Genomic DNA, 18,608 nt, shown 5'->3' with positions numbered 1-18,608 from the left:
AATGAGCTATAAACAAATATAATTGAGAAATGTTTAACAAAAAATATTTTTAAAAGATTTCAAGTTGCTTAGAAGATGCTGACCTACATTATTGGTAGAGAGGAAGTTTCCTTCTCTTGAACTTCCCTATCCCAATGGAATCATAGGACTAATCCATTCATAAACTCTGAGCTAGAAGGGAGATTGGATGAAAATATCTGATTTTGATATAATGTATGCAAGTTTGAAAAATGCTTTACATAAACTGTCTAATTTGTATCTCACTTTAAGTCTGTGAAGTTGATACTTTTATTGTATTCATTTTACAGTTGATGAAAATGGGGCTGAGAGAGGTTGAAGGATTCATGCCCATGATCATAGTAATTCTAATTTGAGATTTGAACCCAGATGTTTCCAACTTTAGGGTCTAGCAATCTGTCTCTTTTTTGTCGAATCCTCTCTCTTTATAAAAAAGAAGGAAATACACCAAGAACACAACAATAATAGGGATTAAGTTCAAACTAAAATGAAGGTTTCCCCGATTCCTTATTTTGTGGTCCATCGCTCCAATACCATGCTGCTACCACTTTTTGTGTCAATAGGCATTTAAAAAACTAACAAAAACCTAATACTGTATTTGTACTTGTCTTATTTGAGTTATTGCAGACAGTAAGTTCATCCCAATTAATCAGTACAAATACATTGGAGCCCGTTCATTTTTCTAGGCTATTTACAATTTAATTTACAACTAGAGTCTCATGGAATGAAACAGTCAGTTTGCTTCCACAAGATAAGCCATTTCTTGCAAATTAAGATAACTCTGAGATATCATTACACACTTCTCAGATTGGCTAAGCTGACAGGAAAAAATAATGTAGAATGTTGGAGGGGATGTAAGAAAACTAGGACACTAATATATTGTTGGTAGAATTGTGAATGGATCCAACCATTCTGGAAAGCAATAAAGGGCTATCAAAATGTGCACATCCTTTGATCCAGCAGGGTTATACAATTGGGCTTGTATCCCAAAGAGATCTTAAAGGAGGGAAAGGGACCCCCACATGTGCAAAAATGTTTGTGGCAGCTCTTTTTGTAGTATCTAGAAACTGGAAACCGAATAGATGACCATCAATTGGAGAATGAATAAGTTGTGGCATATGAATGGTGTGGAATATTATTATTCTGTAAGAAACGATTAGCAGGATGATTTCAAAGAGGCCTAGAAAGACTTACATGAACTGATATTAAATGAAATGAGCAGAACCAGGAGATCATTATACATGGCAGCAGAAGGACTATATGATGATTCATTCTGATGGACATGGCTCTCTTCAACAATGAGATGATCCAAACCAATTCCAATTGTTCAGTGATGAAGGGAGTCATCTAAAAGCAGAGAGAGGAAGGACTGTGGGAACTGAGTGTGGATCACAACATAGCATTTTCACTCTTTTTGTTGTGGTTTGAATTTTATTTTCTTTCTCATTTTTTAAAACTTCTGATTTTTATTGTGCAGCAGGATAATTGTATAAATATGTATAACTATATTGGATTTAACATATATTTTTACCATATTTAACAAATATTGGATTACATGCCATCTAGGGGTGGGGGTAGAGGAAGGGGGGGAAGTGCCACACAAGGCTTTTCAAGGGTCATTGTTGAAAAATTTTCCTTGCATATGTTTTGAAAAAAAAATTTTTTTTTTCACTTCAAAAAAAAAAAAAAAAAGATAACCCATTTCTTCTCTACTTCTTGGTGAAATTAGGATAAATATACATGTAGAACACACATGGATAGAGCATTGGCATTAGAGTAAAAATTACCTGAGTCTAAGACCTACCTTTGGCACACAATGGTCGTCTTATCCTGAACATGTCATTTCCCTTAGTGCCTCAGGCAACTGTTCAAATTCTAAATTAAGAACAGTTGTTGCTCTGCACCAACATGGAGGTTTCTTTGTTGAGAGTTTCCTACATTAATTAAATCACAGATCTGCTTTAAAATATTGATTTTTCCTTTTTAAAATAGTTGTCTTTATTATCAAATTTACATTATGCTAATTTTATAATTAGGACAATTTGAAGTCATCAGAGACAAATAACTCCCTATTATAAACATTTCCACTGAGTACTCTTCATAAGCATCCTAGGCAGAAAACTGACAGGAGGACTGAGGCAGAAGAAAGGAGAGAAACAACTTGAAAGTCAGTTAATTTGTAATCTCCAGTCTTCCTTATGATGGTGACTGTTTGGGGTAAGAGTGGGTTTTTCTTTGTATACCCCCAAGAGGTCTCCTCTCTTTTTACAATAAGGAGTTTACAAACCCTGTAGACAGAGGCACAATGTGGATCAATTATCTGCTTTTATCTTCCGTGCATGTGTGTGACATACAGGATAGTAGGGGTCCTCTGAGCTCTTTTGCTATGTAGTCCCAGGGCTACTGACAACCTAACACATGGGAAAGGAATGGGAATGTCAGCAATGAAACACATGAGTTAATGTATATCAAAGTGTTTTTTAACTTTCAAATGTTATATATTATAAAGTGATTAAATTCAAATTTTTCCTATCCTCCCATGCTTACAAGATCTGTTCAACTTAGGGGCATTACAAAGTTTCTAGCCAAATGTGGCCTCTGGCAGACTTTCTAATTCCAGGGCAGAATTAAAATTTCCTTAAAGTAATGGATCTGCATGAGGATTAATCTAAGGATTCTTTTGATGGATGGGCAGTTATTTACTCAGTCACTGGTTTCCATGACATTCTATCAATTGGGCAGAAAGTTTTGTACTATGAGTATAGGAATAAAGAGCACTTTACAAGTGCTTTACAAGCATTCTTTTAAATCCACTACAAAGATTTAACACAAAGTTAGTGCTGAAAAGTCATTTCTGTCCTGTTCATTAGGATAGAAAGTCAATCTTATTCAATTAAGAAAGGACTTGTGCTAACCTAAAATTAAGTATATCTTTAGCAAAAAGACAAAACAAAATAAAACAGATTGTATATTTTAGTTAAATTGGAACAAAGATAACCATCTCAAAATACTTGTATCTTTTACTTTTATTTCTCAACAATATGAAAGAAAGGCAAGAAAATTAAGAAGAAAAGAAGGAAATTCTCCCATACCACTGCACATTCACAGAATGGCTCATGGACACATATTCATTAGGAGACAAGAGCATTCACAAAATCAACCGTCTGTGTTTCAGTATAAGCACATTAGAATTTAATCTGGTGTAATACAGTATGAGAAACAGAAGATGGTATAACTTTTAGAGAGTTTAAATGTTCTAACATTATGAAAGTGTAATGAGATCATAGGTTTGAAATAAAAACCTTCTGGCAAGTTGATTCAGAGTTAAGGAATAATTCTTGAATTTTTTTCCCTTTAATATATATTTATAGTCCTTTATACTACATGTTTTTCCCCCAGATGGCTTGGGGAAGCACACAAAAATGAAAATTGATTCTTCAGATGAGAAAAACTCATGATGATGGAATCCTGTGAAACACTAGAAATGTACATGGGAACCCAAACTAAGAATTTGCTTGAAATCAACTAAGAAAAATGGTTTAAGGTATCTCTTGCCACCAAATAAGCTTTAGGGCAAGTGAACCACTCAAGAAGGGCTCACAATCCTATTTTGTGGATCTAGTTACCTGAGATATGATGTATGATTTAGCCTTATCCCACATCTTTTTCTTTTCCCTTCCCATTCCAGAAAACAAGCTGAATGAAAAAAGTACATTCTAAAATAGAAAATGGTGTCCCTTAAATGAGATGAAAACTTCAGAAAAGTTTAACTCAAGGCCAACATAATACAAAGCTGACAAAGGATGGTAATTGGATTCTTAAGTGATTACCATGGAAGACAAAATTAAAAAAAGAAGAAAACATTCTAGACAAATATTAATCAGACATATAACAAGAAACACAAAATCGTCAGGCAAAGAAAGCCACATGATATTTGAAAAACTCATTGCTAATGGCAGTAATTTCACTGATATAATCCAAAGAATCATGATGTAGGAAAGTAAAAATTAAGGTTCATTTGCTTTTTTTCCTGGCCTCAGCCCTCATTAACAAGTGGTTGGAAAAAGGGATCCAGGAAAGACCAACTCAGCAGAAAGCATCTGCTGAGACACAAGGAGTTTGTTGATAGAATTAAGAACAAAGTCTCTGACATTGCTTATGATCAGATGCTAGACCAACATAAAATGATCATATAACTTTTTCAAATTGTGTAGAGGCACAAAGGAGCCCAAAGTGAAAATCACAAAACCTGATGAGTATCACGGACAAGGATTCTGTTTCTCCTTCACTGGAGACTCTGCCACTAGTCACCGGGAGGTGATCCACTGAAGGAAGATGATGGAACTCTACAATTTGGAATTTTTCTTCATTTCCTCCTCCCAATCAAAATCTAACGCATCATCATCATCATCATCTAGTTCTGCAAAGGTGAAGAGAGATTTTCCTAAATTGACAGCTTTCTCTCCAGCCTCCTCCAACTGAAACGTTTTCCTTCTGCCAAGGGCTACAGCTGGGCTTGTAGGAGGGTGGCTCTGGCCTCCCTCGCTCCAGTTTGTGTTTCCAGGAGTGGGTGGGGTCTCTGGTTTGGATTCAGAAGAGCCAGCAAAGGAGAAACTTGCTAGTTTAGCTAATGTGCAAGCTCTAATCTTGCTTTTAGCATTGGATGAATCCTCCTTTTTCTCTTTTTCACCAGCTTGGTTTTCAACCCCAGATTTAGTGTGAGTGACTGGAGGAGATTCTCTTCCCTCACCTTTCCTTTGCAGCTGCCATGGCATCTCCCTGGTCTGACTGTGCATTAGCTCCCTCAACCTTCTGTTCTCAGAAATGGACGCTGGCTTTTTTGTGTCCTTTTTGGGGCACTTTTCTTCTTCCTTTGCCTCTCCTTTGTTTGTTCTATGGCTGGAGATCTGAGGAAGTGTCACTGAAGTTTTACATGTGGCAGGAAGAGGAGTGTGATTATTGTTTTCAGAGTGGTTCAGCTTTGACTTATGTTTGAATGTAAACTTGGCCAGCTTAGCCAATGGGGGCCCTGAAACCTCATCGCCCTCATCGTCAGGGATGCTCCTTGTTATTCTTTTCACCTCATCCTCACTTTTGTGTCTTTTTTTCATGGCAGATGACAATCTTTTCTCTGAAGGAGCTCTCTGTAAGGGAGTGAGGTGAGGATGATGAGGGAGAGTTAAATCCGATTCTGAATTTAACACTTTCCCAGTTACTTCTGCAGGAGAAAGAGGCAAAATAATTTGGGCGCTTGAAGACTTTTCAGAGAACTGCTGGGATTCCTGCTGTCTCTTAGGCACATGCCGAGTAATCCCTGCATCAGGCCCTTCTGGAGACACTGCTTCTTCAGTAATTGTTTCTGACTGGTTGAGTTGTTTTTTAGCAAAATGAAAAGGCTTCTTGAACATCAAAGGAGCATCTGTATTGGCTGCTGCTGGAAGCTGGTCATTTTCCGCTTTGCTCCCTGCTCTCTTTTCCCTGCAGTGGGATTTGTCACTGGGTGCCATCAAAGCTGCGCTGTCTTTGGTCATCTCAGGAGCAGGAGGCCTAGCCAAGTTGTTTTCAGAATCTGTATGCCCACTTGCCACGGAATCAAACCAGTGCAAGCTGCTGTCTCTGTCCTGGTTGGGCTGACCTGGGGTTTCTGTCCTTCTCTTTTCTCTTGTTGCCTGGTGTGATGGGGACCTGAAGTGTTCACTGCTCTTGGTATCTTCTCTAACAGAGGAGGTCTGTGCATTACAGTGGGCTTCTTTCTGTTTGGAAGGCTTAGGTTTTTCTATGCAATCATTTCCCAAAGACTCACAAGGAGATTCTAGATCCTTCTCTCCAGGCTGTGACAACTGAAGATTTTGATTCTTTAGCCTAAGAGGGGGGAAAATGGAGAGAAAATTGTAACTGCATCAATGGATTCATTTTGAAGTTTTAATTTCTCTTGCCCTGGTAAAGACCTCACGATACCAGATATGAATAAATTAATTCATTCATAGGACTGATAGAAAAGAGAGGCCTTAAAGATCATCTAATCTAACTCACTAATTTTATAGATGAGGAAACTGAGGTTCAAAAAAGTTAAATAACTTCCTCAAGAACATAGAGAAATATAGAAGAATTATACATGTTTAACATATATTGGATTACTTGTCATTCAGGGGAGGGGTGGAGGGAAAGGAGGGCAAATTTGGAACACAAGGGTCAATGTTGAAATATCCATGCATATGTTTTAAAAATAAAACGCTTTAAATTTTTAAAAAAGAACACACAGAAATAATAAGAAAGATTCCATATTCTATCCACTATATCAGGAAGTGGAATTTTCCTTCTTCAATAATATCACAGAAATATAGCCAGACTAATAAAATGGATTTCTAGCTATGTGTATAGCATTAATTAGGAAAAATGTAGGTGTCATGACAGTAAAGGGAGTAAGAACAGCTAAATGGTACAAATTTCTGAGTCACTTTGGAAGTCTGAGTCATTTAAAACTAGTTGAGAGTCAATGCCCAGTCTCTTCTTCCAATCAGCATTTTAACAATAATAGCTAGCATTTATATAATGCTAACTATATGCTGAGTACTGTGTGATGTGCTTTGCAAATATCAGTCTCCTTTAATCTTCACAATTCAGAAATAGGGACTATTATGATTCCCATTTTGCAGATGAGAAAACCAAGGCAAACAGACTAAACTTTCTCTTCTGACTCCAGGCCCAGCTCTCTATCCACTGGACCAGAACAGTGTGATTACAGCAAAAAGTATATACATTCTTTGAATTTTAACTCTGGAAGGGGATCTCAAATAGTTTAGTCCAACTTCTTTGCAGAAGAAAAACCTGCAGCATAGAAACATTAAGTGGCCCAAGATTATTGTCTAAATATCCTTTCATTTGATCCTCCTGCCTTGGAAGCACAAATTCTATTTTCCTAGACAAATATTTACTTTGATAATTACATTTTCCCTATTAAAAATGCTTGCAGTTTATTCATTTTTTTTTCCCTCTAAAAAGAAGCTCTTTACCATTCTTTTTTAAAGAGATGAGTAAAATGGCCATTATTACCCCATGGGCTTTTAAGCATTTGGAGATGAAAGGTGCTATGTAAATATAAACTGTTTGATTATAATTATACAGTTTCCCCAAGGAATAAAGAATTCTTTCCTAAGGGGAAAAAAGCCATCTGCCACTTTCATTTTCTTACTTTGTAAAAAGACTAGATTATTTCCCATCAAAATCTCCAAGCCGCTTAGTTTTGTTACTCTGAGTGGTTGCATCAGTATGGTTGCCTTTCAATACAAATATATGGTAGAGAGGAAGGCTTGAAGGCAGAATTATATCTTTTTTATTTTTTCCTATTCTTTCTTTCATCTGGGAGGATCTTCCTGAAGTTGGGGGGAGAGGTAAAGGACACACTGCTGGTGTAACGCTACACAACACTCACATTCTTCTCTCCTCTCCTTCCCCTTCCTTATACTATAGGTACAGGGTGCTCTCCTTCATTATCAAGGAACAGACCTTCCAAAGACAAAAAGGCAGACCTGGGAGATCATGAAAAGGATCTGTTACAACAAAAAGTAAACAACCCAAAGCTCAACAACTTTGAGCTAAGGTGCTTCTCTTGAACAAGAGAGAGCTTCCTACAGGCCAAACAGGGAAGGGGAGTTATTTTTAAATTTAATGTAATCAAAATTACCCATTTTTGCATTTCATACTGCTCTCTAGCTCTTCTTTGGCTACAAATTCCTTTCTTCTCCACAGATTTGAGAGGTATGCTATCCCTTGTTCTTCTAATTTGCTTATAATATATCACTCTTCTAAATCATGAACCTATTTCAACCTTACCTTGGCATAGGGTGTTAGGTGTGGGTCATACCTAACCCACATTAGATGGGTCAATGTGCATCTTAACTATTTTCCAATTTTCCGCAGCAATTTTTGTCAAATAATGAGTTTTTATCCCAGAAGCTGGAGTCTTTGGGTTTATCAAACACTAAGTCCTTGACTAGTCCTTACTACTATGTCTTGTGAATCTAACCTATTCCACTGATCCACTACTCTTATTTTTTTAGCCAGTAACAAATGGTTTTGATGATCACGTTTTATAATAGGTCTGGTACAGCTAGGCCACCTTCATTTGTTTTTTTCATTAATTCCCTCAAAGTTCTTGATCAAAAAGACTTTTTTTTTTTTTACACAAAGTGAAGGTTTACTACAATTTCACTGGCACATAATGTTATTATTTCTATGAGTAAGTTTGTCATGCTTAATATAGGAAAATTTGTTAGAAAATAAAGTTACGTATTTAATGTGTATTGGATTTCCTGACATCTAGGGGAGAGAGTAGAAGAGAAGGAGGGAAAAATTTGGAACAGAAAGTTTTGCAAGGGTCAGTGTTGAAAAAATTACCTATGCATATGTTTTGTAAGTAAAAAGCTTTAATTAAAAAAAAAGAAAGAAAAGTCTAGACAAAAAATAATAATAGAAAAGAAGGTTATGAAACAAGTATCAATCATTTTTGAGTTACAATGATTTGGAGCAAATATATTTTTACTTAAAATAGAAGTTCTACTTTCCCTTAAGGAGCTATCCAATTTGGCCATCTAATTCAAGACACCTGAATTTGTGTGTATATTCTGGTAGGAGAATTGGAGAAAAAAGTAAAGTAGTTAGCCTGGGCTAACAGAAATATTATTGGGTACATAATGTTATTAATTATTTCTATTTTTAACTAACTGAATGAGTAATTTTAGATATATCAGAAAACCAGTTTCAGTTTTCTACCAAAACATCTGAAACAAATGTAATTTCCCTTACTGGGTTAACATAAAATTAATTATCATTTGTAAACAAGAAAAAAGATTGTTTTCCATAAAAGCCAAGGATGTTTATAAATATGTCTAGTATTTCTGCACACTGGCTGCTTGGGATAAAGGAATAATAATAATAATAATAAATATTATTACTAATATCATCAGAATAATAGTATTTATAGCAGATAGATTTATATGGCACTTTATATACACTATATAATTTGGGTTTAACAGCAACCCTGTAAAATAGTTGCTATTATTATTATTCCCATTCTTCAATTGAGGAAACTGAGACTCAGAGAGGTCATACAACTAATAATTATTTGAGGTAGAATTTGACTTTAGGTTCTTCTTGGTTCCAATAGAACACTCTTGTCTGATATGTCAGGATACATTTCTAGTAGAACCTGCAAAAACATATTTCTCTTGAGTAGGGTTAAGAAGGGCTACTTGACTGACTCCTCCTTTTCCCCCACAACATCTTCCTTTTTCCTAACAATATTTGTTCCTCCCTAAATTTTAATTCCAATACCAACTCACCAGAAGAAGAGAAAACCTAGCAAACAACATGAATCAAATTTGCCATCCAATAAAAATATGAAGTGAATTTGTCATCCAATAAATTTGTGTAGCATGGGATTAGATTAGATTAGGTTATTACCTAAATTCCCTGGCTCACCAGGCAGCCATGTAATTCTAAATTTACTTGAACTCAGAATTTTTGTTTCTTACATAGGAAGTTATAAGAAAATAGAGAATTAACTTTTCTGGAAACCAGAAAATTAATTATTCACCAAATTAGCATAACCTATAGAAAATTTCCATTTAATATGTTAATTCTTATTGCTGTCATTGTCAGATTATTATTATTTTTTAAAAGTTTCTTCTGGCTTTTTTTTCTCCTCACCTATCAAGTCTTCTTAGTTCCTCACTCAGAAGATTCTGAAGCTCCAGCTTTTCCAGAATCATTTCACACTGCATTTGGTACTGATCCAGAGGGTTTTCAGGAAATGATGTATGGAGAGCATTCACACCTCCCAGAAGAGCACCTCCCTACAGGGATCAAAAAATAAGTAGAAAGTTCTCAGAAAGTTATGATGTTAATAAAATATCACCCAGTTTCTTTAGATGAGCTCCCTTGTCAACATAAGGGTTTTAGCAATCCCAGTAAAGCTTCATTAGTGATTTCAGGGCCTGAATCAGACAGCAATAACTAAGGGTTCAAATAAAGATATACCTACTGAGAGAAAAAAAAAAGTTATCTAGGGGGGCTAAATCTTTCCATCAAATCTCCTGTCTCACATCTTCTGTGGGGATATAGCATGCTAGTCCATGCCTTCCTACCTGTCTCCTTAACTTCTTTAAGTCTGATCTGGTTTGATGATCACCAATAGCATCACTAGCCATTTATGACCTCCCCTATTTACTCCCATCCCACTGGAGCTTACTACTCTGAGTTGGGAAGTTCCTACTTTATCGTTGCCTTTACCTCTTTTAGCCCTGACCTCAGCTCAGATTTCCTGATATCAAAATCCAAATTATCTAGATTAAACTCTTGCCAAGTTTCATTCTAAATTTTGAGTCCAGGTAATAAAACCAATCCAAATAGTTAAATTTTCTTCTTTCATATCCATTTATAAACCTCAATATGTAAGGATACAATGATCTCAGTTACTCTCAGGTGAAATTCCTCTTCCCTATCTAGTTAGGTAAAAGGTAAAAAAAATTTAAAAATATGATGACAACTGTTTTAAGCTGTTAAAGACCCTTTAACCTTTAAAAACATTTTTAGCCAAAGAAAACATTAACATTATAATAATTCAAACCATTCTCCAATTGATAAATGGTCAAAGGATATGAACAATTTTCAGATGAAGAAATTGAAACTATTTTTAATCATATGAAAAGGTGTTCCAAATCACTATTGATTAGAGAAATGTAAATTAAGACAATTCTGAAGTACCACTACACACCTCTCAGATTGATCAAGATGACAGCAAAAGATAATGACAAATGTTAGAGGGGATGTGTAAAACTGGGACACTGATACATTGTTGGTGGAATTGTGTAATGTGCAGTTGTCATCTCATTATCTCATTAGCACTTAGTAAGAATCTAACAGAACTGTGAATGCATCTAACCATTCTGGAGAGCAATTTGGAACTATGCTCAAAAAGTTATCAAACTGTGCATACCCTTTGATCCAGCAGTATTTCTACTGGGCTTATATCTCAAAGAGATCTTAAAGGAGGGAAAAGGACCCACATGTGCAAAAAGTGTTTGTGGCAGCCCTTGTTGTAATGGCAAGAAACTGGAAATTGAATGGCTGTTCATCAGTTGGAAAATGGCTAAATAAATGTGGTATATGAATATTATGGAATATTATTGTTCTGTAAGAAATGACCAGTAGGATGATTTCAGAGAGGCCTGTAGAGACTTAAATGAACTGATGCTGAGTGAAACGAGCAGGACCAGGAGATCATTATACACGGCAACAAGAAGACTATATGATGATTAATTCTGATGGACGTCACTCTCATCAATAATGAGAGGATTCAGGCCAGTTCCACTTTTGTGCAGTGATTAAAAGAGCCATCTACACCCAGAGAGAGTACCATGGGAACAGAGTGTGGAATACAACATAGTATTCTCACTTTCTCTATTGTTTTTTGCTTACATTTTGTTTTTTTTCTCAATTTTTTTTCTTCTTTCTTGATGTGATTTCTTGTGCAGCAAGATAACTGTATTTGGATTTAACATGTATTTTAACATATTCAACATGCATTGGACTATCTGCCAGCTAGGGGATGGCGTGGGGGAAAGGAGGGGAAAATTTGGAACAAAACGTTTTGCAAGGATCAATGTTGAAAAAATTGCCCATGAATGTTTTGAAAATAAAAAGCTTTAATTTTAAAAAATTAAAAAAGAAAATATTAACATTACTATTGTTCTATCCAGTGAATCAAAAACTTTAAACAAATTTCACTTTATTGTGAAATTTTGATATGTTTCATATCAAATACTATCAAATTACTATGAAATATAAATTTATATTTATATATTTTATATAAAATATAAGTAGAAAGTTGGCTGATTAGAGTATTCTTAGTAGCAGAGGGAATTCTCCCCATCTGAACTTAGTATGTATATGTATGTGTGTGTTATGTATGTATATATATGTATAAATTAATAAACTGCATCTCATGTTATTTTGATTAAAATTCAGAATTCAACAAAATGCAACACACACATTTATGTCCCAATAAATTAGAAAAATAGTAACAAATGAACTTTAATATAATAAATAGTGCATATCTAAAACTAAGAACTAGCGTAATGCAAAATGGGGATCTTTTCAATATGATTAGAATAAAGATGTTCATTATCAACATCACTATTTGATATAGTGCTAGAAATGCTAGCTATAACAATATGTAAAAATTAAACAAAATTATAATATTTTAAATGATGTAATAATTTACTTACAAAGTAAGAGTTACCTAAAAATTAAATGAAAGTAACTTCAGCAAAACTGCAGAGTATAAAATAATTTCAAATCATCACTTTTTAAAAGATAATTTATTCATACCATTCATTTAAAAAAAAATTTTGAGTTTCAAATTCTCTTCCTTCTTTCAGTCCCTCTACACCCATTGAGAAGGAAAGTCATATGATAAATATTATATGTGAAGTCATGTAAAACACAATTTTATATTAGCCATGTTGCAAAAAAGAAAAAAGGCAAAAAAAAGTGAAAAACACTATGTTTCATTTGGCACTTAAGAGTTAGTTCATCAGTTCTCTCCATAGAGGTAGACAGCATTTTTTTTTATCATGTGTCCTTTGGAATTCTCTTGGAATAGCTAAGTCTTTCACAGTTGACCATCATTACAATATTGCTATTTCTATGTCTCCTGGTTCTGCTTATTTCACATTATATCAGTTCATATAAGTTTTCTCTGGTTTTTCCAAAACCATCCCTTTTATCATTTCTTATAGCACAATAGTATTCCATCACAAATATATACTACAACTAGTTTGGCCATTTCCAGTTGATAGGTATTTCTATTTTGCAATTAAGAGCTACTATAAATATTTTTGTACAAATAGGTTCTTTCCCCTTTTTCTTTAATCTCTTTTGGAGAAAGACCAATAAATAGTGCTTTTGCTAAGTCAAAGGGTTTGCACAATTTTATAGCCTTTTGGTCATAGTTCAAAATTATTCTCCTGATGATTAGACTAGTTCACAACTTTACACGATCTGATAGGTGTGGGGTGGTATCTCAGGGTTATTTTACTTTGCATTTATCTATATTGCATATTGGTAATTTAGAACACTTTTTTATATAACTATTAATAGCTTTGATTTCTTCTAAAAACAACTTGTTCATGTCCTTTAACCATTTATCAATTGGGGAATGGCTTTTATTTTTATAAATTTAACTTAGTTCACTATATTTGCACAATGAAGCCTTTATCAGAGAAAAGTGCTGCAATTCCCCCTCCAATTTCCAGCTTTCTTCCTCATTTTGGATAAATTTGCTTTTTTTTATACAAAATCTTTTTAATTTCATGTAATCAAAATGATCCATTTTTACCTCTTGTGATACTTTCTATTTCTTGTTTGGCCATAAATTCTTCCTTTATTCATAGATATGACAGGTACAATTTTCCCTGCTTCCCTAATTTGTTTATGATGTCACCTTTACATTTAAATCTTATACCCATTCTGACTATATCTTTTTATACAGTCTATGCCTAGTTTCTGCCAGACTGCTTTACAGTTTTCCTAGAAGTTTTTGTCAATTATTGAGTTCTTATCACCAAAGCATGGATCTTTTTTTTGGGGGGGGGGTTGTTATAAAACATTAAAGGACTATAATAATTTATGATTTTATATTTCATACCTAATTCCACTGATCAACTACTACATTGTTTTGATGATTACCATTTTGTAATATAGTTTGAAATCTGGTACTGCTAAGTTTCCTTCCTTCACATTTTGTCATTGTTTCTTTTCCTATTCTTGATCTTTTATTTTCCAGATGAATTTGTTATTTTTTCTAGTTCTATAAAATAATTCTTTGGTAGTTTGATTGGCATGGCACTAAATAAGTAAATTAATTTGGTTAAAATTGTCATTTTTGTTATATTGGCTTTACCTACCCATCAGCAATTAATATTTCTCCAATTTTTGAGATCTTTATTCTTGTGAAAAGTCTTGCAATTGTGTTTATATAGTTCTTCTATATGCAGGTATACTTCCATGAATTTTACACTGTCCACAATTATTTTAAATGTAATTTCTTGGTTAGGTTTTGTTGGTAATATAATTAAAGAAATAGTCATCATTCTTGGGTAGGTTGGGTCAAAATAAAAATAATGACAATATTATTTAAATTAATCTTCTTATTCAGTGTCATACTAAAGCACTAAATGATTACTTTAACTAGTAAGAAAAAAATTCTTTTTGGGGAAGACAAAAACTCAAGAATCTCAAAGAAAGTCATAGTAAGTCCTATCAGGACTAGATATCATATAAAACAGTAATCATCAAAATTATTTGGACTGGTTAAAAATTAGAGGTGAAAGTAGAAGAGATTAGGTATACAATATATAGAAGTAAACAAATCTAGTAGTCTAATGTTCGATAAATTCAAAGGCCCCAGATACTGAGGTAAAGACTCATTCACTATTCATCAACTAATCCTGGAAGAACAGAAATGAGGTCAATCTCAGCACCTCATACCAGATACTAATATAAGTTCTATATGGATGTATAATTTCAGTGTATTTTGTAATTAAATTAGAGGAGAAAAGATTATCTTCCCAATCTATGGATATAACCAAACATGCAACACAAAGGAGTCACAAAGGGTAAAATGGACAGCTTTGATTATGTAAACATTTTTTGCACAAAATAAATCCAATGCAGTTGAAATTTATAAGGGAAACAGTTAATTGGAAAGGGTGCTCTGCTAAAGGTCTCAATTCCAAGATATATAAAGAATTGATTTAAATTTATAAAAACAAGAGGTATTCTCCAATTGATAAATGGTCAACAAACATAGACAGTTTTCATAGGAAGAAATCTAAACTATTAGCAGAGATATGAAAATAAAAAATGCTTCAAAACAGTAATAATCAAAGAAAAACAAATTAAAACAACTCTTACATTCTACTCAGTGGATTGGCAAGCTGACACAAAAGGAAAATGACAAATGCGGGAGAAAACAAGCATATCAATTAACTATTGATGAAGTTCTGACCTGATCCAGCTATGCTGGAAAGAAATGTCCCAAAATTTAGTTACCCTTTTAAACTAGCAATTCTACTAATTGGTCTATACCTCAAAGAGATTAAAGAATTGGAACAGGATACATATATGCAAAAATATTTATTATAATAGCTCTTTTTGAAGTAGCAAAGAATTGGAAACTAAAGGGGTAGCCATAGATTTGGGGATGTTTAAACAAAGTAAGGTAGATAAGTATAAGGGAATACTACTGTACTGCAAAAAATATGAAAGAGATGGTTTTAGATTATCCTGGGAAAACTTGTATGAAGTGATGCTGAATGAAGTGAGCAGAACCAGGATAATAATTTATATAATACAATGAATTATGACAACATTTAAAGACTAATTTCAAAATCTTGTGTTCCAAATATTTCTTCCCCCCCTTCCCTCCAGCCCCCTCCTAAATTGCAAGTAATCTATGTGAAGTTCTTCTATACATATTTCCATAATTATCATATTGCACAAGAAAAATCAGATCCAAAAAGAAAAAAATTGAGAAAGAAAAAAATCAAACAAACAACAAAAAAGGTAAAAATACTATAATGTGATCCACATTCAGTCCCCACAGACCTCTTTCTGGATGCAGATGGTTCTGTCCATTACAAGTCTATTAGAATTGCTCTGAATCACCTCACTGTTGAAAAGAACCACATAATGGACTAACTTTTAAAGAATTAAGAACTTTGACTAGTGAAATGACCAGTTTTGATTCTACAAGACCAATGATAAAGAATATTGGCTACCATAGAAAGACAATGAAGACACACATTTTGTACATGGCCAATGTGGAAATTTGTTTACTCAACTAAGCTTATTTAGTTCAAATGTTTTGTTTTTCCAGTTGGCGGTGGGATGGGAGAGAGAGAAAATAAATTCTTGTCAATGGAAAGATATCATTATAAGGTATATAAACTACCTGGGATTAAACAAATCTTCTGAAAATATTTGAGATCTATGTGATTACGACTATAAAACTCTTTGCAAAAACAAAAGCTAAAGATTAGGAAAAAAGGCAGAATAGAATTTTTTTTTCCCATATGCCTCTCTTCCCTTTTAATGCCAAATGCCTAGAAAGAACAATCTTTACTTCCTCATTATTCACTTTGCTTGCAATCTGATTTCCCCCTAAATTATGCTTTTCCAGAGATACTCAACTATAGAGAAATCCATTGACTTTTCTTTCTATTAAAAAAAAATCTTAAAAGCGCAACATTTGCTCAATAAGTTTTTTTTAATCAATCTTATGATTTTATTAGTATAGATAGTGAACTTCCAGGGATGAAATTCTCTTTACCAATATAGATTGGTGCCTCCTCTGCAGGTATCCATTTAGAATTTTAGATAGTATCTGGCCTTTTAGTTTAGAGACGACCAAAGTCACACAAGGTAGTATGTGTAAAAGGTGAAACTTGGTTCTGGTTCTGAGGCTGACTCTGCATTCATTATATCATGTTTCCTTTCAGCTTAGTAACTATTTACATTTAAATTAATACAGAATTAAATACATAAAGTATCATGGCAATCTTTCCATCTCTCTTAGTCTTGATCAAAATTTTGATTACCCATTTAATACTCATTCATTTTTCTCAGCTGTTCCTTTTTTTTTTTTTTGCTTTGAATCATTTTATAAAGATTTTTCCAGATTATTATAGTATTCCATTACATTAGAGTAACACAATTTATTAATTAGTTCAACTATTTTTAGGCAGGTCATTTCTGATTTTCTGAGATTACATATAATACTGCATAAAAATCTTTGCATAAATAGCTTGAAATTTTTTTTAAAGAATAGTTTCAGTGCATATTTTCGAAAATGGAATTATGAATTAAAGGCTGTGATTATTTTTGTAACCTTTAATATGTACTTCTAGATTCCCTTTTTTCCCTTTTCTTTAATTTATTTTAAAAATACAAAAGAAAAAAGAAAAAAAACATGTGTAGAACATGAAATAATTCAAAATACAAAAGCAGTCAATTTCCATTTTAAGAAAGCTTATATAATAAATACTACACATTGTGTTCTGAGCTGTTCATCTTTGCTTCTTTGTAGATTTTCTTTTTTCTTCCTGTTATATACTTATCCTTTCTCCCTCTCTACCCATATATATATACATACACATATACACATACATAATAGATTTCTAGAATCAGATATATCTATATGCATATTCATTCATATATGTGTGGTTTTATATATGCCTATATCTAGAAGATCACACTGTGCTTATCTTCAGTTTCTCTGAAAGTGAATAATCCCTTCTTTCATAAATTCAAGTCTTTCTATATTTTTCTATATCCACTGACTCATCATTTCTTTTTATAAAAAAATCCTATTTATTTAATATTTTTCCCAACTACATTTAAAACAATTAAAAATTTTTTTTAAACATTTGAGTTCCACATTCTTTCTTATCCCTGTCCCTAGCCCCCATTAAGAAACCACATGTAAAGTTATGCAATATATTTCCATAAAAGTCATGAAACAAAACATAAATTTCTCATCCTAATAAAAAAATTCTCAATTTATTATTATTATTTTTTTAAAGAGAGTGTGATTCAATTGGTATTCAGACACATTCAGTTCCTTCTCTGGAGATGGATAGGATTTTTCATCATAAGTCCTTCAGGGTAGTCATGGATCATTATGTTGCAGAGAATAGCAAAATCTTTTATAGATGGTCATCCCAGAACATTACTATTACTTAGTATATAGTATATTTCACTTTGCTTGAGTTCATGGAAGAATTTCTAGGGGTTTTTTTTGTGTTTTTTTTTTTTTTCCAAAAGCATCCTACTCATTACTTCCCATAGAATAACAATATTTCATGACAGCCATAAAATACAATTTATTCAGTCATTCCCCAATTGATGGGCATCCCCTCAATTTCCAATTCTTTGCTCTGAGAAGAGAACTAATACAAATATTTTTGTACATATGGATCCTTTTCCTTACCCACCTCTTAAAATATCTTTTGATATTCATATGAGTAATGTTATTGTTAGGTCAAAAGATACATATGAATTTATACTCCTTTGGGCACAGATCATAATTTTTGATCATTTATTAATTGAGGCACAGCTATTTTCTTTTTATAAATTTGACTCAGTTCCTTCCATGTTTGAGAAATGAGAATTTATCAGAGAAACTTGCTTCAAAATTCTTTTTACAATTACTACTGCTAACTGTATTTCCCCCTATTTATTCTCTCTCCTTTTACCCTGCCCATCCTGAAGTGTTTTACTACAGACCACTTCCTCCCCCAATATGTCCTCTCTTTTATCATCCTTCCCCGCTTTCCATATTCCATGCTCTGATTTTCCTGGAGGGTAATATGGATCATAATACCAATATCAAGTAATCATTTTCTACATCATAATATTCCAATCTTATACTGGCTAGTTATTTTAAATAGTCTAAAACAATATTGATTAATACAGCTGACATGCAATGTAATTTCCCTATTTTTCTCTTTGATTAAAACAATTTTAGC

The 18,608-nt window shown here is 33.3% G+C and overlaps 1 protein-coding gene across 1 annotated transcript in view; it reads right to left on the bottom strand.

The window, feature by feature from the left end:
- Positions 1-3,730: 3,730 nt before the first annotated feature.
- Positions 3,731-18,608, bottom strand: part of MCM9 (minichromosome maintenance 9 homologous recombination repair factor) — a 187,325-nt gene continuing 172,447 nt past the window's right edge. Inside the window, exons 12-13 of the mRNA XM_074310001.1 lie at positions 9,727-9,872; positions 3,731-5,880 (exon numbers count right to left, since the gene is read on the bottom strand). Coding sequence (XP_074166102.1) covers positions 4,365-5,880; positions 9,727-9,872 — 1,662 coding nt within the window. The 3' untranslated portion in view covers positions 3,731-4,364. The remainder of the gene's footprint in view (positions 5,881-9,726; positions 9,873-18,608) is intronic.

Source organism: Sminthopsis crassicaudata, chromosome 4 (genome assembly GCF_048593235.1).
Source record: "Sminthopsis crassicaudata isolate SCR6 chromosome 4, ASM4859323v1, whole genome shotgun sequence".
Taxonomy (NCBI): domain Eukaryota; kingdom Metazoa; phylum Chordata; class Mammalia; order Dasyuromorphia; family Dasyuridae; genus Sminthopsis; species Sminthopsis crassicaudata.
The sequence above is the reverse complement of the archived record's forward strand: the minus strand, read 5'-3'. Positions and strand labels throughout refer to the sequence as shown.